The sequence below is a fragment of the Leptonychotes weddellii genome, chromosome 15 (genome assembly GCF_054177405.1).
Source record: "Leptonychotes weddellii isolate Sample4059 chromosome 15, ASM5417740v2, whole genome shotgun sequence".
NCBI classification, from domain to species: Eukaryota; Metazoa; Chordata; class Mammalia; order Carnivora; family Phocidae; genus Leptonychotes; species Leptonychotes weddellii.
Genome location: NC_138383.1, coordinates 21,081,510 through 21,095,991, shown reverse-complemented (window position 1 = coordinate 21,095,991; position 14,482 = coordinate 21,081,510). Strand labels below are relative to the sequence as shown.

The 14,482-nt window shown below is 45.8% G+C and overlaps 1 protein-coding gene across 1 annotated transcript in view; it reads left to right on the top strand.

The window, feature by feature from the left end:
* SKAP1 (src kinase associated phosphoprotein 1) overlaps window positions 1-9,039 on the top strand; it is a 266,750-nt gene extending 257,711 nt beyond the window's left edge. Inside the window, exons 12-13 of the mRNA XM_081805143.1 lie at window positions 6,316-6,424; window positions 8,646-9,039. Of these exons, the coding sequence (XP_081661269.1) occupies window positions 6,316-6,417 (102 nt within the window). The 3' untranslated portion in view covers window positions 6,418-6,424; window positions 8,646-9,039. The remainder of the gene's footprint in view (window positions 1-6,315; window positions 6,425-8,645) is intronic.
* Window positions 9,040-14,482: the final 5,443 nt, after the last annotated feature.

Sequence of the window (14,482 nt, the reverse complement as noted above, 5' to 3'; positions counted from 1 at the left end):
CTTCCTTTCACTGTACTTTTAAAAGCTGGGGGTTAGGCTGGGGTGGAGAGAGGCCACCCTGGGCCAAAGTGCAGATCCAGGCCATAAAGATCATTGTATCCCCCACCCACCCACCCACCCACACACACACACACACAGAGCACTGGTTCATGAACTGTAGAGGGTTCATAAACCCTTTGAGAATCTGATGAAAGTTCTGGACTTCACCCCAGGGACAAGACATAAAGACAAATAGACACATGCACACAAAATTTTACACCAAATTCAAGGAGTTCAGAGAACCCTTCGCGTCCATCCATGGACAAGCCAGGGGTTCACAGACTCCAGTTTAAGAATCTGTGCCCTAGAGGATGGTGCTTTCCTTTTGTTGGAACAGCCTAGGATTCACTGAGCCTAGAAATTGAATTCTCATCCCAAGACAGGATGGTCATTCCAGGTCATGTCTGTGCTACTCCAGGGGAGCCATGGAAGAGCTTATACAAATAGGAACCAGCAGGGAGGAGAGAAATTAAAATGTAGCAATCATGGAGTAGGGGTATTTAATCTCTTTTAAGGCTTATGATAGGCGCCTGCTGGTTTTCCCCCTGATATCCCCTGACACCTACTGACAGGGTATTTGTAGCACCACACAGGGACTCAGGGCCCTGTGACAGGAGGAGCACTGAGGAGGTCCGTGATAGTCTTGAAACCATAAACAGCAATAGGGAACCACTAGAGGCAGAGTCAAGCTGTGCAACATGTCCGTGGTTGGTGGCCATACTGCTTTTTGTTTATAGAATTTGCTGTTCTTTTTATGGCAGGTTTGGTAGGGTTGTTTTGTTTTGTTTTTTCCTTGTTGATGGAGATTAGCAGCATAAATCCTTTTATGGCAGTGTGCAATCCCCCATAAACACTTTTGATTGTTGCTGATGGTGAGTGCTGTGTCTGTTTCAAGTTCACTCGATGTTCTGCTCATCTAGGCCAATAGCTTCTCCAACCAGACAAGGGAGTCCAAGTAACCCACCTTTGCTTTCAAGATTCCTTCATTTGGGGAGTTCAGGGAGGTGGAACAGGGTTGGTGTTGAGGGAAACGGATGTCTAATCAAGCCTAGAAATATTTATGATGAGAACAAACCACACGGTGCACTATTTTTGAGTGAAAAGCTTCTGTAAAGACTTCGTGACAATAGGCAAGTGCTGATGTAAAGGGTCGGTTTGCTTTTTTTAAAACAGCTTTTTATATTCTTATCTAAAGCATCTTGTGTTACGTAATTAACCCCTTAGCTATACCATACATGATGTGTATAGAGTTGAGGAGTGAGGAGCCTGGGCAGTTCTGATCCCTTCCCGTGGTAGGCGTGTATCCCCACCGTGGAGGTAGAACCACTTGCGCATTGAAGATTTCAGGTCTCCCGGGAGTGTCTCAGCATTTTCTGGTCTTTCTAAACATCCAGGCAGGGGAAGTCAAACTTTATTGAAAACGTTGATCCCAGGAATTCAGTCCCGTCTGCCATCCAAAACTAAAACCCAAGAATCAGCAACTTAATAAAAATGCAGTAAATTAGCACCTCTAGACAAGAGCAGAGTTCATTCAGAGCTGGGGTCTGCCTGGCTGAGCCAGTACTCTCTCCATTTTAATAGTTTAATAAAAATTAGCATAATTAACGAACATCTGTATGATCCAGAGTGGTGCAATTTGGCACTTGGAAACGAGGGTTTAAACATGATTGCTGTGAGTTTAATGTTGTTTTAATTCTTTTTGGCACTGTGCAGTGAAATAAACGTTTGGTGGTGATAGTTCTCGGCCGGATCTCATTTGCATTTTTCTCCCTTTGATTATGAGCAATTGTGGACTCCCCAGCAATTCATCAAAGTAGAAATTATTTTAAAATACCTCGTGGTGTTCAGACTGGGCTGGAGCAATGCATGGGAGGTGGTAGTGGAAGAGAAGCCTAGAAATTTTCCATTCATGCTTTAAAATCTCAGCCCTGCAGCCCTTTTTGGGTATCCAGCCAAGGGATGAAATCTGGAAAAGCCAGTCAGATCCCAAGACCTGTAGGTGCTTTGATTAAGCTCCTAGGCTCCCACAGCAGGGTACTTACGGTCTCTGAGACTGTGCCATCCTCCTTACTCTCTGCCTGCTCTTTTGTTTTGAAGGGCAGAGAGTTGATTTCACTCATTTCAGTTCTCAGCACTGTGGTGAGGCTTCTCCATCTGCAGTCGGCAGGGTCAGTGTTCCCCTCGAGCAAGAGCACACGGCCTGGGAGCCTGGTCTTTGCAGGTGTCCTGCTGAGCCTCATCTGCTTCCTGTTTGCACCCTCTTCGGGTTGGCAGAGAGCACCTTCCCAAGGCTTGGTCCCTACTCCCAGCCTTACGGCTAAAGGCGGATGCTATGGAGCATGAGTCGAAGTCAGGAGTCTGAGACAGTCCCCAGGGAGGGAATGCCTGGTCTGAGCCCCTCAGGTGATGAAGATGACACCATATGGCAGGTGGAAGACCGCCCTTCACATGTGTTTCAGCAAGTTGACATGGATCAAAAGACTATCAGACGACACTGTGCCCACCCTCCCGCCTGTGAGGTAGCAGAAGAGCTAAAGCTAGGGTTTTTATGAGTAACAGTACGAGAGGAAGACAGAATATGTGTCTCTCTCAGCAAGGCTTTGTGGAAATGGCATTCCAGCAACATGCTAAGCAAAAGGCAACACTACAAGAAAACTTAAGGCAGAAACTGCCCTAACTTCAGTGTTGGAAAATGGACAGTAACATAATTTGTACGGAGAGGAGTTTAAAACATCCTGACAGGCAGAGGCTGAGGGGCTCCGGGTAATTTCCCACAAGGCAATGCAGACTGTAGGGAGAAGTTGGCCTGGGGGAGAGTGGGGGGCATGAGAAGGTGTGGGGAAACAGTGGGCTGGGTGGTAGACACATGCAGTTATTTAAGACTGGTTCTTAAAAGGTAATTCCCTGTTCTTTTTAAGATCAACTCAGCCTCGCTTGGTATGGCATTTGAGACTCTCTTCATGGTATTTAGGGAGCCATTTGGGAAAACTCTCTCCAAAGGCAGTTGCTCTCTTCCCGCCACAACCAGTTCAATTACCAGGAGAATATCTTGGATTTAGCTGAAACTAAATCTGCTCAACTGAAAGAATAAATCCCACTGCTCCCTTCATTTCTTCATAACCTTATTTAACAAGTATGTTTTGGCCCCTATCTGTGCCGGCTACCATGCCGAGTGCTGGGAGTAGAACAGCAAACAAAACCAGCGAAGTTCCAGCTCTCACAGGACTTTCCACCTCGTGATTGGCAGTGAGACAAAGGCAGCAGATACAAGACAGCGTGATGAACTCATGTCCAGGGAAGCACAGGACACAGTACACAGTACAGAGTTGTGGCCCCCACACAGAGAGGGGCAAAGAGAAGCTTCTAGAGCATCTAGAGAAGCCCAGGAATTGAGATCTGAAGGCTGCTTAGGAGTGAGCCCCATGAAAGGGTGAAGGGAAATAGGAGCTAAACAGGCAGAGGAAAGGCTCCAAGCTAAGAGAGCCTGTGGCCCATGGGAGTAGCAGATACAAAGTCTGTTTTACTAAGGGTCCACTAGATTTAGGGGGTAAATGACAATGCTGAACAGTGAACAGGACCAGGTCATGCACAGCCTTGTTCACCTTATTAAGACATTGACAAGAGGCAGTGGGAACCCACTTAAAGGTTTCAAGCAAAGCAGTGATTTTTTATCAATGTGCATTAAAATGATTCTGGCCCCAGAATGAAGACTAGATTGGAGGGGAACAAGAATGGAGATACAGAAACGAGCTTGGAGGTTGTTTCTGTAGTCCTCATGAGAAATGACAGTGACATGACAAGGGTATTGGCAATGGGAATGGAGAGAAGTGGATGGATTCCAGTAATACTCTGAAAAGAGAATCAACAGAACTCAAAGACTGACTGGAAGAGGAAGGTGCAACTGGAAATGACTCTTGAGTTTCTGGCTTGATTAACAGAGTGCATAGAGCTACCATCCACTGAGATAGAGAACACAGGAGGTAGAGCTGGTTGGGAGTAGGAATGGAGACAGAGGCAGGATGATGGGTTAAACTTAGGATATATTGAGTTTGAGCAGCTTGATGGACATGCACTTGGCATTAGGATCCAACACTTAGATCTGGGCTGGAGCTATGATTGTGAGTCATTTACATGGTGGCTAAAGCACAGAGGTATATCAGATTGCTCAAAGGAAGTGCATCAAGTCAGAAGAGGGCCAGGACAGAATGCTGGAAACAACCACATCAAAAGGAAAGATAGAGAAAGATGAGCTTGCAAAGGAGAATGAGAAGCAACCAAGGAGGTAAGAGGGAAGCCCGGAGAGTATAATTATCACAGAAATTAAGAAAATAAAATGCCTCAAGAAGGGTCCATAGTTGCCAGCACTGTTGAGAGATGAAGTTAAGGACCGAGAAATACCATAGAATTTGAGCAATCGGAGGTTATAGGAGACCGTGGAGAAAAAGTGTAAGTGGAGTGATAGGAGCAGAAGCCTGAGTAGAGTGGCTTGAAGATGGAACAGAAAGCAAGAAGTTGGGGTAGAAAGTGAAGTAAACTCTTTCAGTAAGTTTGACAGTGAATTAGCATAGATGAGTAGAAATGGGAAGTAGGCATGAGGTGGGGACTATTTAATCACTGTTTCCAAAGACAAAAGAAACTTGAATACATTTCGTGGTGATGGAAGGAGCCATTTATCTTAGAGGCAGAAGTCAGACTCCACAGAACCTCACCTCTAAGAAATAAAGAAAGTGGAAGGGTTACAAGGCCATGTTACCAGGGAGAGTCTTCAACCATAGCCCGTGGGACCTTATGCTCTCCTAGCTTTAACTTCCTTTTCTGGAGGAGTAGGGATAATATCATCTCTCCCCTATGTTGTGGGAATATAAACGTCCGATGCATAGTAGGTGCTCTAAACATTAGATTCTTCCCCCAGAAGAGTTGGGAGGTTGACAGACACATCAGTAAGGACAGGCAGGACATAGGAGCCCACATGATGCTCTTATGTACCCATGATGAGAGAGTCTTAAACCAGAGGAAGGACACCTCCTCCACTTTAATGGGAAGGAAGGGTGGTTGTCAGTACAGGTAAGTTCCTCTTTTGGCGGCTGAAGGTTGACACATCTGATGGCTTCTCTTTTCTTTCTGAAGGTGGAAAAGAGGTCATCTGCTGGAAGGGCAGGGGAGGCAGAGCTGGAGGAGGGGAGAGATAAGCTATCCAAGGAAAAGAAGGATAACCAGTTGACCTGGAATTTTATTGTGTCACCAACCTGGTTTTCTTTCTTTCTTTTCTTTTTTTTCCTAGTAGAATTCAACAGCCAAGTGTGTAAAAAGACAGCTTCATGGTACCGTATATGCAGTTGAACTAGAATACATGATATTCCCTATGTATTCCTAAATTTTACTTCCTTTGAAAGAAAGAAAATATTTTCTGGTGCTTTCAGAAGCAGTCCCATAGTGTTTAACATCTGCTGTGCTTTTGAAAAGCTCTTCTGTATTCAGGGCGCCCTACTCCCAACCCTGTGATTGCTCGTTCTTTTACACCTTCTCATTCCCTTTCTTATTTGCTCCTCTCTGGGGCTCCTATGTCCTCCCTGTCTTTACTGATGTGCCTGTCAACCTCCCAACTCTTCTGGGGGAAGAATCTAATGTTTAGAGCACCTACTATGCATCAGACATTTATATTCCCACAACACAGGGGAGAGATGATATTATCCCTACTCCTCCAGAAGAGGAAGTTAAAGCTAGGAGAGTGTAAGGTCACACGGCTACTAAATGACCAAGTGGGGATTGTGTCCCAGTCTATCTGACTCCAAAGCCCATTACTCTATGCTATAAGCTCCTAGGGAGCAAGCAATGCTCTGATTCATCATTATATATCTCATGGGATCTCAAACAGCACTTTGCACATAGACGATGCTTAGTAAATATTATTGATTTGAACTATGACCTGACTCCCTGAATGTCTTTAGTGTTCTGGCATTTAGGATGTGCCCAACTTTCTCAGAAGAAGCCATTCCACTCTGCTTGATAAAAGACATGCTCTTTAGGTTCAGCAATGGCATCGAATGTACTAGATTTACAACGTAGACAGGCAGACGGCAAAATGAAGGTAGAGTTTGCTTTCCTCCTCTGGGAGATTTTTTTTTTTAATCTAATAATCCCATCAGGGGTGTTAACAAGTCAGACTGTAGTGTCGACAAAGAAACCACCCAACATAATCTCCCATGCAATCACTGTCAGAGATTAACAGAAACGTGACTGAATTCCAACTGAAACCACTCTCTTTTCATTTCTCAGGAGTATAACGCGTATGGCTGGTGGGTAGGAGAACTGAACAGCCTCATTGGGATTGTTCCAAAGGAGTATCTCATCACTGCCTTTGAAATGGAAGAAATATGAAGCCCAGGTATCAAAACTATTGCCAATAAATCCATTGGTCATGCCTTCATCTCTCTGTGAAGGATAAGAGTTGCCATGGCTTTTCTTCACTTCCACCAAGTGATGCTAATGATTTCCTGTTGAAACAAGATGAAGCTGGAATTGTTTTTCCTAAATTGGGGAACTGTGTCGGTTAGGATTAGGTTCAACGACATGTGAAACAAAACTCAAAATAACAATGACTTAATTAACATAGAAATTTATTTTTCTCTTCCAAAAAAGTCTGGAGGTAAGTGATCCAAGGTACCCAGGTTCCAGATATCTTCTCTTTTTGCTCCACTGTATGTCCCAACATTCCAAAGCTTACCTTGCGGCCCAAGTTGGATGCTCCAGCTCCAGCTATCATGTCTGTACCCTACCCAGCAGGAAAGATGAAATGAAAGGGGAAGGGTACACCCACTTGTTTTAGGGACATTTCACAGACGTTGCACACACCGCAGCTTACATCCCATTGGCCAGAACTTGGACAGAAAGATAGACTTATTCTAGGTAGAACCTGTGTCCAGCTTAAAAGTGGAGAGGGGAGAGGATTCATTAATAAATAAAAAGGGGAGAATGGATATTTGGGGACAACTAGGAATTTTTGCCACAAGGATGGGTCTGGCTTTTTTTTATCCCCAGCTCTCAAATCCAGAGTACCATTTCCCCCAAATGCCCATGTATTACGATATGATTGGCCAAGACTAGGAATCCAGGATGAGGATTCCTATGGAACATAATCAAATTAACTTTTAGGTAATAAAGAATATAGCTTGTGTTTTATGAGCAAGAAACACATCACATTTAAAACAGTGGAGGGAGTGCCTGCTTTGGGTGGCGTAGCTTTGGTGCAGAGTGGGTTTTGTTTAGAATTAGGATGGTGATGGAGGGCACCCAAGGCTAGCATGATGTCTCTAGCTCCTTCTTCTGGCCTGAAATGGGAGCAGCCTTCACTACTGGGGGTGAGGGATGACTTGCATGACAGTGACACAAACTATCCTTGGAATCTTCCAGACCAGGGCCCATTGTAGCAGCAGCTGAGTGGATTCATTTAGGAGGATACATAAGTATAGATCTTACTCTATGATGCCCTTGTACAACCATAAAGCACCAGCTCAGGCCTGTCACTCAAGGTCTGACTTTATGACTTTCCTAATGAGGATTCCATTTCCTGGCCATGAATGCAGAAGCGTTGGAATTCTTCTGGCAAATCTAAACACATTCACTCTACTTCACTTTGTCATTTATTTAATGACACAGCTGTTTATCTCCCCTTTCTCTTTGACCCAACAATTCTACAGCTAGGAATTAATCCTATAGCTACACTTGCACACATGCAAAAGGATATACACATGGGGCGCCTGGCTAGCTCAGTCCGTGGAGCGTGTGACTCTTGATCTCCGGGTTGTGAGTTTGAGCCCCACACTGGATGTAGAGAATACTCAAAAATAAAATCTTGGGGCGCCTGGGTGGCTCAGTCAGTTAAGCGTCTGCCTTCGGCTCAGATCATGATCTCAGGGTCCTGGGATCGAGCCCCGCATCGGGCTCCCTGCTCCGCGGGAAGCCTGCTTCTCCTTCTCCCACTCCCCCTGCTTGTGTTCCCTCTCTCGCTGTCTCTCTCTCTCTAATAAATAAAATCTTTAAAAAATATATAATAAAATAAAATCTTAAAAAAAAAAAAAAGGATATACACACAAGATTACTTGTCTGTAATGACACACCACTAGAAATGACCTAAATATTCAGTAGAGACCTGGCCAAATAACTGTCGTACATTCATAGAATTAAATACTATGCAACAGCAAAAAAGAAAAGGAAGCTCTCTGCACTGATGTTGGTAAGAAAAAAAAAAGCAGCAAAGAAGGGTAGGCCTAATGTGTTCCATTTGTGTGAGAAGGGGGTCTCCAAGGGCACCTGGCTGGCTCAGTCCGTAGAGCATGCAACTCTTGATCTCAGGGTCATGAGTTCAAGCCCCATGTTGGGTGTAGAGCTTACTGAAAACAACGTGGCAGTTTGGGGGGGAGGGAATCTCCAGTTGTTTCTGTGTGTAGAAGATATCTCTGGGAGAACAGAGACAATAGCACTGACTGCCTCCGAGGACAAAGTGCATGACTGGGAGAGTAGGAGGGAGATGCTCTTTACTTTGTGCCCTTCTATACCATCTTTGTTTTGAATCATAAAAGCAAATTTATATATTTTTCCTCCTTTAGGACACATATCCTTGTCTCTGGCCTGCCTTTATGAAGAAACCGATCGTCAGGAGTTCCTATCCCCTACCCCAGCCACCCCACCAACACCATGGATTCTTCTCTTTACTGAAGAGACCCAAGCCTCTGACACCTTGTAGTAACTGAAAACCGCCAGCGAGACAAGTGGGAAAAGGCACACTCAGCAGATCTGTTACTACACCTGCCTTGTCATAGCTCATCCCACCTTTACTTTTTTTTCATCCCGCCTGTAAACATGTCCACACATCCACTTCCGCCTTCTCCACAGGCTTGTCACAGAGAAGGTGAGAGAGAAGGAAACCTTTGGAGGAGGAAGTTGCTGGTTGTTTCATCTGATTGGAAAAGCATAAATAAACTTCATATTTGGTTCCTGGCAGTGTGTGATAGTGTCTAATTTCTTTTTGCAGTGATCTCAAAAAGGCCGGTTCTGGGCATTCCTGCCACCTCCAGACAAAGTAGAAAAGGAGAGCCAGAGAGAAAACAAGAACCCGGACAGAGAGGGGGACTTGCAATTATCTTCCAGGGCAGAATCATCTCTGGAATCCGAGCCTGCCTGCTTTCTGTTTGGCTTCTCAGACTTCCTTTGGCTGCCTTCTTGGTGGTTTTTCCTTATGTGCTGAATCTCTGAAATGAGACAGGGCTAGAAGCAAGTCCTTGGAGTCAGCACATTGGAGAGTTCCTTCCTGGCCCTTAGCTCACAACCACAATGTGTCTTGCATTGTCAGTCCCAGGCAAAGGCCAAGGAAGTGCTTTGGGGAGGGCTTATGTGTACACAGCCCTGTTCCTCTTCCTGTGGTCTCACGTTATCTGTGTCTTAAAGAGGCAGCAAACATAGTGGTTAAGAACATAAATTCTGGAAGCAGACAGCCTGAGAACAAATCCCAGTTCCCCATTTACTAGGGGAGCAAGTTACTTGACATACACACGCCTCATCTTCCTCACCTTAGAAAGGGTGTAGTCCATTTCACTGGGTCATTAGGAAGATTAAAGAGTCAACACGTGTAACATACTTGGGACAATGCCTGCCGCATAGTAACTGCTCAATAAGGGTTCGCTATTATTATGGCCAGTCGCTATGCAGAAATTTTGAAAAATGGGCAACTGCGCAGCTATAGAAATTTTCTCTCTGGAACTGCCTATTCAGAGCAGCCCTGGGTCGGCAGTAGCCTTCCTCAGCTCTGTAACAGCCGTCTTCTAGCCCTGCAGTAAGACACCCATTTCACATCACCAAAAGAGAGAAACTGGAGAGCAAACGGGGATGCTTCAGTGCGTTCCAAGTTTCTTAAAAGATTTTTATGCCAGCCATTCATTTCCAGATTGTCTGACCCAGGAGCATAAAAAAAAAGGAAGCTTTTTGTGTATGTATGGATGAGGAGGTAAGAAAAGGGGACAAGTGAGGTTGGGGAGGGAAAAAATTAAGATAAAAGGCAATATAGAACTGTTGGTAACGTGCCCTCCACTTTACACAGGGTGCTAAAGGAGACTGAACCACTAGGTGGCAGCAGATGAGCAGATGAACCAAAAACAACCAATTGCCTCCCCTTTTAGGAGCCTTTGCACCAATCCCAACCTACAGGTAAGCACAAGGGCATTGTTTTAAGTGGTTAACAGAGGAAGCAAACAGAACCCGCCCCCCCCAGAGTGGTCCCTCCCTTAAAGAACCCCCACGGACCCAAGGCTGGAAGGCTGGTGGCTAAGAGAGGAGAAAGGCATTGTGCCATTGCTCTGGGACTGAGCGACACCGGAAAAGGGGACACCAGAAGAGGAAGAGACGGTATCCAGGACAGGGTCAGAAGGGGGATGAAAAAGGAGCAAGGTCAAGGTAACTTCACTCTCTGCATAGTTCAGGGATCTCTCAGTATCATGGTCATTGGTTTCCAGCATTTAAAACAAAATCCCCTTAGTACAATAGTCCCTTCTATACCTCTAGGCTTGTGTATACCCATACCACTCACCATTCTGTGGAGGTCTCCGGTGACTGCAAGCTAGCCACCACTCCGACCTCTGACCCTGGCAGCTGGTAAGCCCAGCAGGAAAAGAAATCAGATTGACCCTAAAAGATATAAAATGGACTAATCCAGAATTCGGTCCATCGCCATGGGGCGATCTTTGACCTTGTTTCAGGCAGAAAAAGATAAGAGCAAGTCTGAGGGGTTGATAAGACTATCTCCAGGCTGTAGGGCATTCTCTGAGGAGAACGTTCCACAGGAGAGCTTTGGGAAGCACTGGGTTCCTAAGGCCTGAAGCAAAACCTCACCCAGCAAAACTGCTCCCCATTCAGTTCAACAGCCACTATTTTAACCAACAGCTCAGAAAGCAACTGGCTAATCAGGTTACCACTTCTCTGTTTGACCCCACTAACCAAATCCCCACTTTAGCGCCTGTGACTAAGATAACCGGGGCATTAGACCACGTAACTAACCACATGGTATGTAGGATGGCTTCTTAATAGCCACTAATTGCTCTGGCATGTGAAATAGGGGAGGGAGGCTTTTTTTCCTTCCCTGATTTTATGTAAAGGAAGGAAAATAAGAAAGGTAAGATCCTAAATTTAAGATGCAAATGTATAGGGGCGCCTGGCTGGCTCAGTCAGTTAAAGGTCCGACATGATTTCGGCTCGGGTCGTGATCTCAGGGTCATGAGCTCTCTGCTCAGCGGAGAGTCTGCTTGAGATTCTTTCCCCCACTCTTCTCCCTCTCCCTCTGCCCCTCCACCTGTGCTCCCCGCCCCTTCCCCCCAGCTCATGCTATCTCTCTAAAATAAAGAAACAGGGCGCCTGGGTGGCTCAGTTGGTTAAGCGACTGCCTTCGGCTCAGGTCATGATCCTGGAGTCCTGGGATCGAGTCCCGCATCGGGCTCCCTGCTCGGCGGGGGGTCTGCTTCTCCCTCTGACCCTCCCCCCTCTCATGCTCTATCTCATTCTCTCTCTCTCAAATAAATAAATAAAATCTTTTTAAAAAATAAAATAATAAAATAAAATAAAGAAACAAAATCTTAGAAGAAGAAGCAGGAGCCCCAAATGTATAAGGGCACCTGGCTGGTTCAGTTGGTGGAGCATGTGACTCTTGATCTTGGGGTTATGGGTTTGAGCCCCACATTAGGTATAGAGATGACTTAAAAAAGTAAAATCTTAAAAAAAAAAACAGCCATTGTATATCTTCCTTTTACAGATAAATAAATAATAATTTACCAAGAACTCGCTGACATCCACTGCATAATCTGACCTAGGGCCCCGTACGGTTGGGCCTGCATTGTCCGAGCTGGTATCTGAGAATACTAAATACTCTGAAAGCAGTCTTTCAGCTCCATTTCACTATTTTCTCTGTCATCTGTATAGCAAAATAGCATAGACATTGTTTTGCAACCATCTCAATATTAAATTTCCTCATACTGTTATTATCTCTTAGAAATCTGTATTTAATTCAAAACCAACTGCACTTCTTCCTCTGGCGAATAAAAACGGGAAAAAGAAGGGAATTCCTATTGCGTCTCCTTCCCGAAACCCAGACAGTTTGATTCCATTTAAAGTTCCAAGGGTGGAACCAACGAGATGCCCGCCCTCCCGCTCAAAAGAGATACTTGATCTAAACATAGCACATAAGGAACTGCCTAGATTTCAAGTTATCATTCCCTTCTTTTTTTAGCCCTTCAGTTTGCCCAGTTGCAGCACCTCACATGTCATCGGGTCTTTGCGAGTGACAAAGCTGAGGATCTGAAAGGGGGTGAATTGGAGAAAAAAAAAAAAAAATCACACAAAATCTGCCGGGGAAGAGCGAATACAATGAAGGACTCTGGAAATTCTCGGTCTGCTGCTTTGCTTACTGAACCACTTGAGTTGTGCTGCCGTTGGACACCTCCGATGACACATTTTCAAATTCTACACTCCATGCCCAGCACGTGGGTCACAGTAAAGCAGAGAGCCAGACAATGCCATGATAGTGGGGCGAGGGAGATTCACCCCTGCCTTTTTTTTTTTTTTTAAGATTTTATTTATTTGACACAGAGAGAAAGACACTGCGAGAGAGGGAACACAAGCAGGGGGAGTGGGAGAGGGAGAAGCAGGCTTCCCGCAGAGCAGGGAGCCCGATGCGGGGCTCGATCCCAGGACCCTGGGATCATGACCTGAGTCGAAGGCAGACACTTAACGACTGAGCCACCCAGGCACCCCTCACCCCTGCCTTTAAAAACCCGTTGGAGAAAGGTGGAGTTGAGAGAAGCAAGAAAGAAAAAAAACCAAAGTAGGATTTTTTGTGGTTGGTTTTTGGTTTTGGTTTTTTTTGTTTTTTTTTTTTTCATTTTAAGAACAAAACTCTCAGATGCCAAGGACAGGGGGTGCTTTCATCTTTGGCCCCAGAGCAGCCTTCCCCACAGGTTCTCCCCAGCCAAGAGTGGCTCGGAAGGGTAAATCTTATGTGGCATTGATTTGCTAATTCCCGGAGCACCAGCGAAATCTGTGGAGCTGACTTTAGAAAAAGGAGCCGTCTACACAGAGGATTATCCCTGCTACACAGCCCAGTGACTCAGACTCATTTACTAGTTTGGGGATTACCATAGTCCCTTGCTCCTCCCCCTTCCCCCCTGCCCAGCTATTGCCTTTCCCTGTAGAATTTAGAGATTGGGTAGGGAGTTTCAAACTCGCAACCAAAAAGAGATTTTTCTTCTTCACAGGATTCAAATTGTTCTCCCTATTTCCCTATCAAAAACTAACTGTTCAGAAAACATGGCTGTTTTCTGGGGGGGGTTTGTTATTAGAATGAATCGATGACTATTCTTTTGTAACTCTTTAGGATTCAATTAATGATACATTTTAAGATGCAGCCCATTTTGTACAAAAATCTTTTATAAATGTAACGCCTCCCCCCGCAAAAAAAAACTATTGTATTAGAGGAAACTGAAGTAGAATCAATAGGGCGACCGTATAATTTATTTTCCAGAGACACTTTGAGACTGAAAGGGGGAGTTATTGCTAATTGATGCCAAGATCACAGGTGTAAACCAGGATCAGAGGTTACCCTAAAAATCAGGCAAAATGGGTTGTCCAGTCACATGGGGAGCGGGCGGTAGATAGATGACGGGGCTCTCCTGGTACGACGCTGGGCAACATGCCTTCTAATGAAGTCCTCCCCTGCCCGCCTGGTTCCTAGGCAAACCCTGCCAATGAGGCTTTCTTTTCCTGATGCCCAGGCTGTCCTGAGAGGCCCGGTATCTTTGGCATCAAGCGCCTGGTGGGGCTGGCCGGCTGTCAGTAGCTATGTGTGTTCAGTTCCCTCGTGGGGCCCCATCGCAGCCCGCCACCCCTCCACCTGGCAGGGTGCCACAGAGGGAAGCATATTTGGAGCACGAGGTAACAGTATGCCACTTCTTGCCTCCTGTGACGGGAGTGAGTTCCAAGAGGCTTCTAGTGCTGGTCCTCAAAGAGGGCAGGCATCTGGGTCTACTGCAGACGCTCTCAACCTGATGGTGAGCAGCTGGTCCTCTTTTATTCCCCCTCATCAGATCAGGGAACAGAAAACAGGCTACAAACACTCCCCTTTACCCACGGTCAGCCGCCCCGGCATTGCTCTGCCTTGAATCCCCCAGGCGGCATCTGCACCCCACCCACACATACGGACGCCTGCCACGGGGCCGGGATGCAGGGCTGACTTTGCGCCTGCTCGGCCTGCCATTGGCACAGCCCACCTCGGGGCAAGCGCCCGGCATCTGGAGATTTTAGATCATTTCTTCTGACATCTCGAAGGCAGTGCAGGGGAAGGTGGTGGCGGGGGGCGGGGGGTGCAGAATTGGAGCTTATTACTTCACCTGTTAGTGTAAGCTCTCTC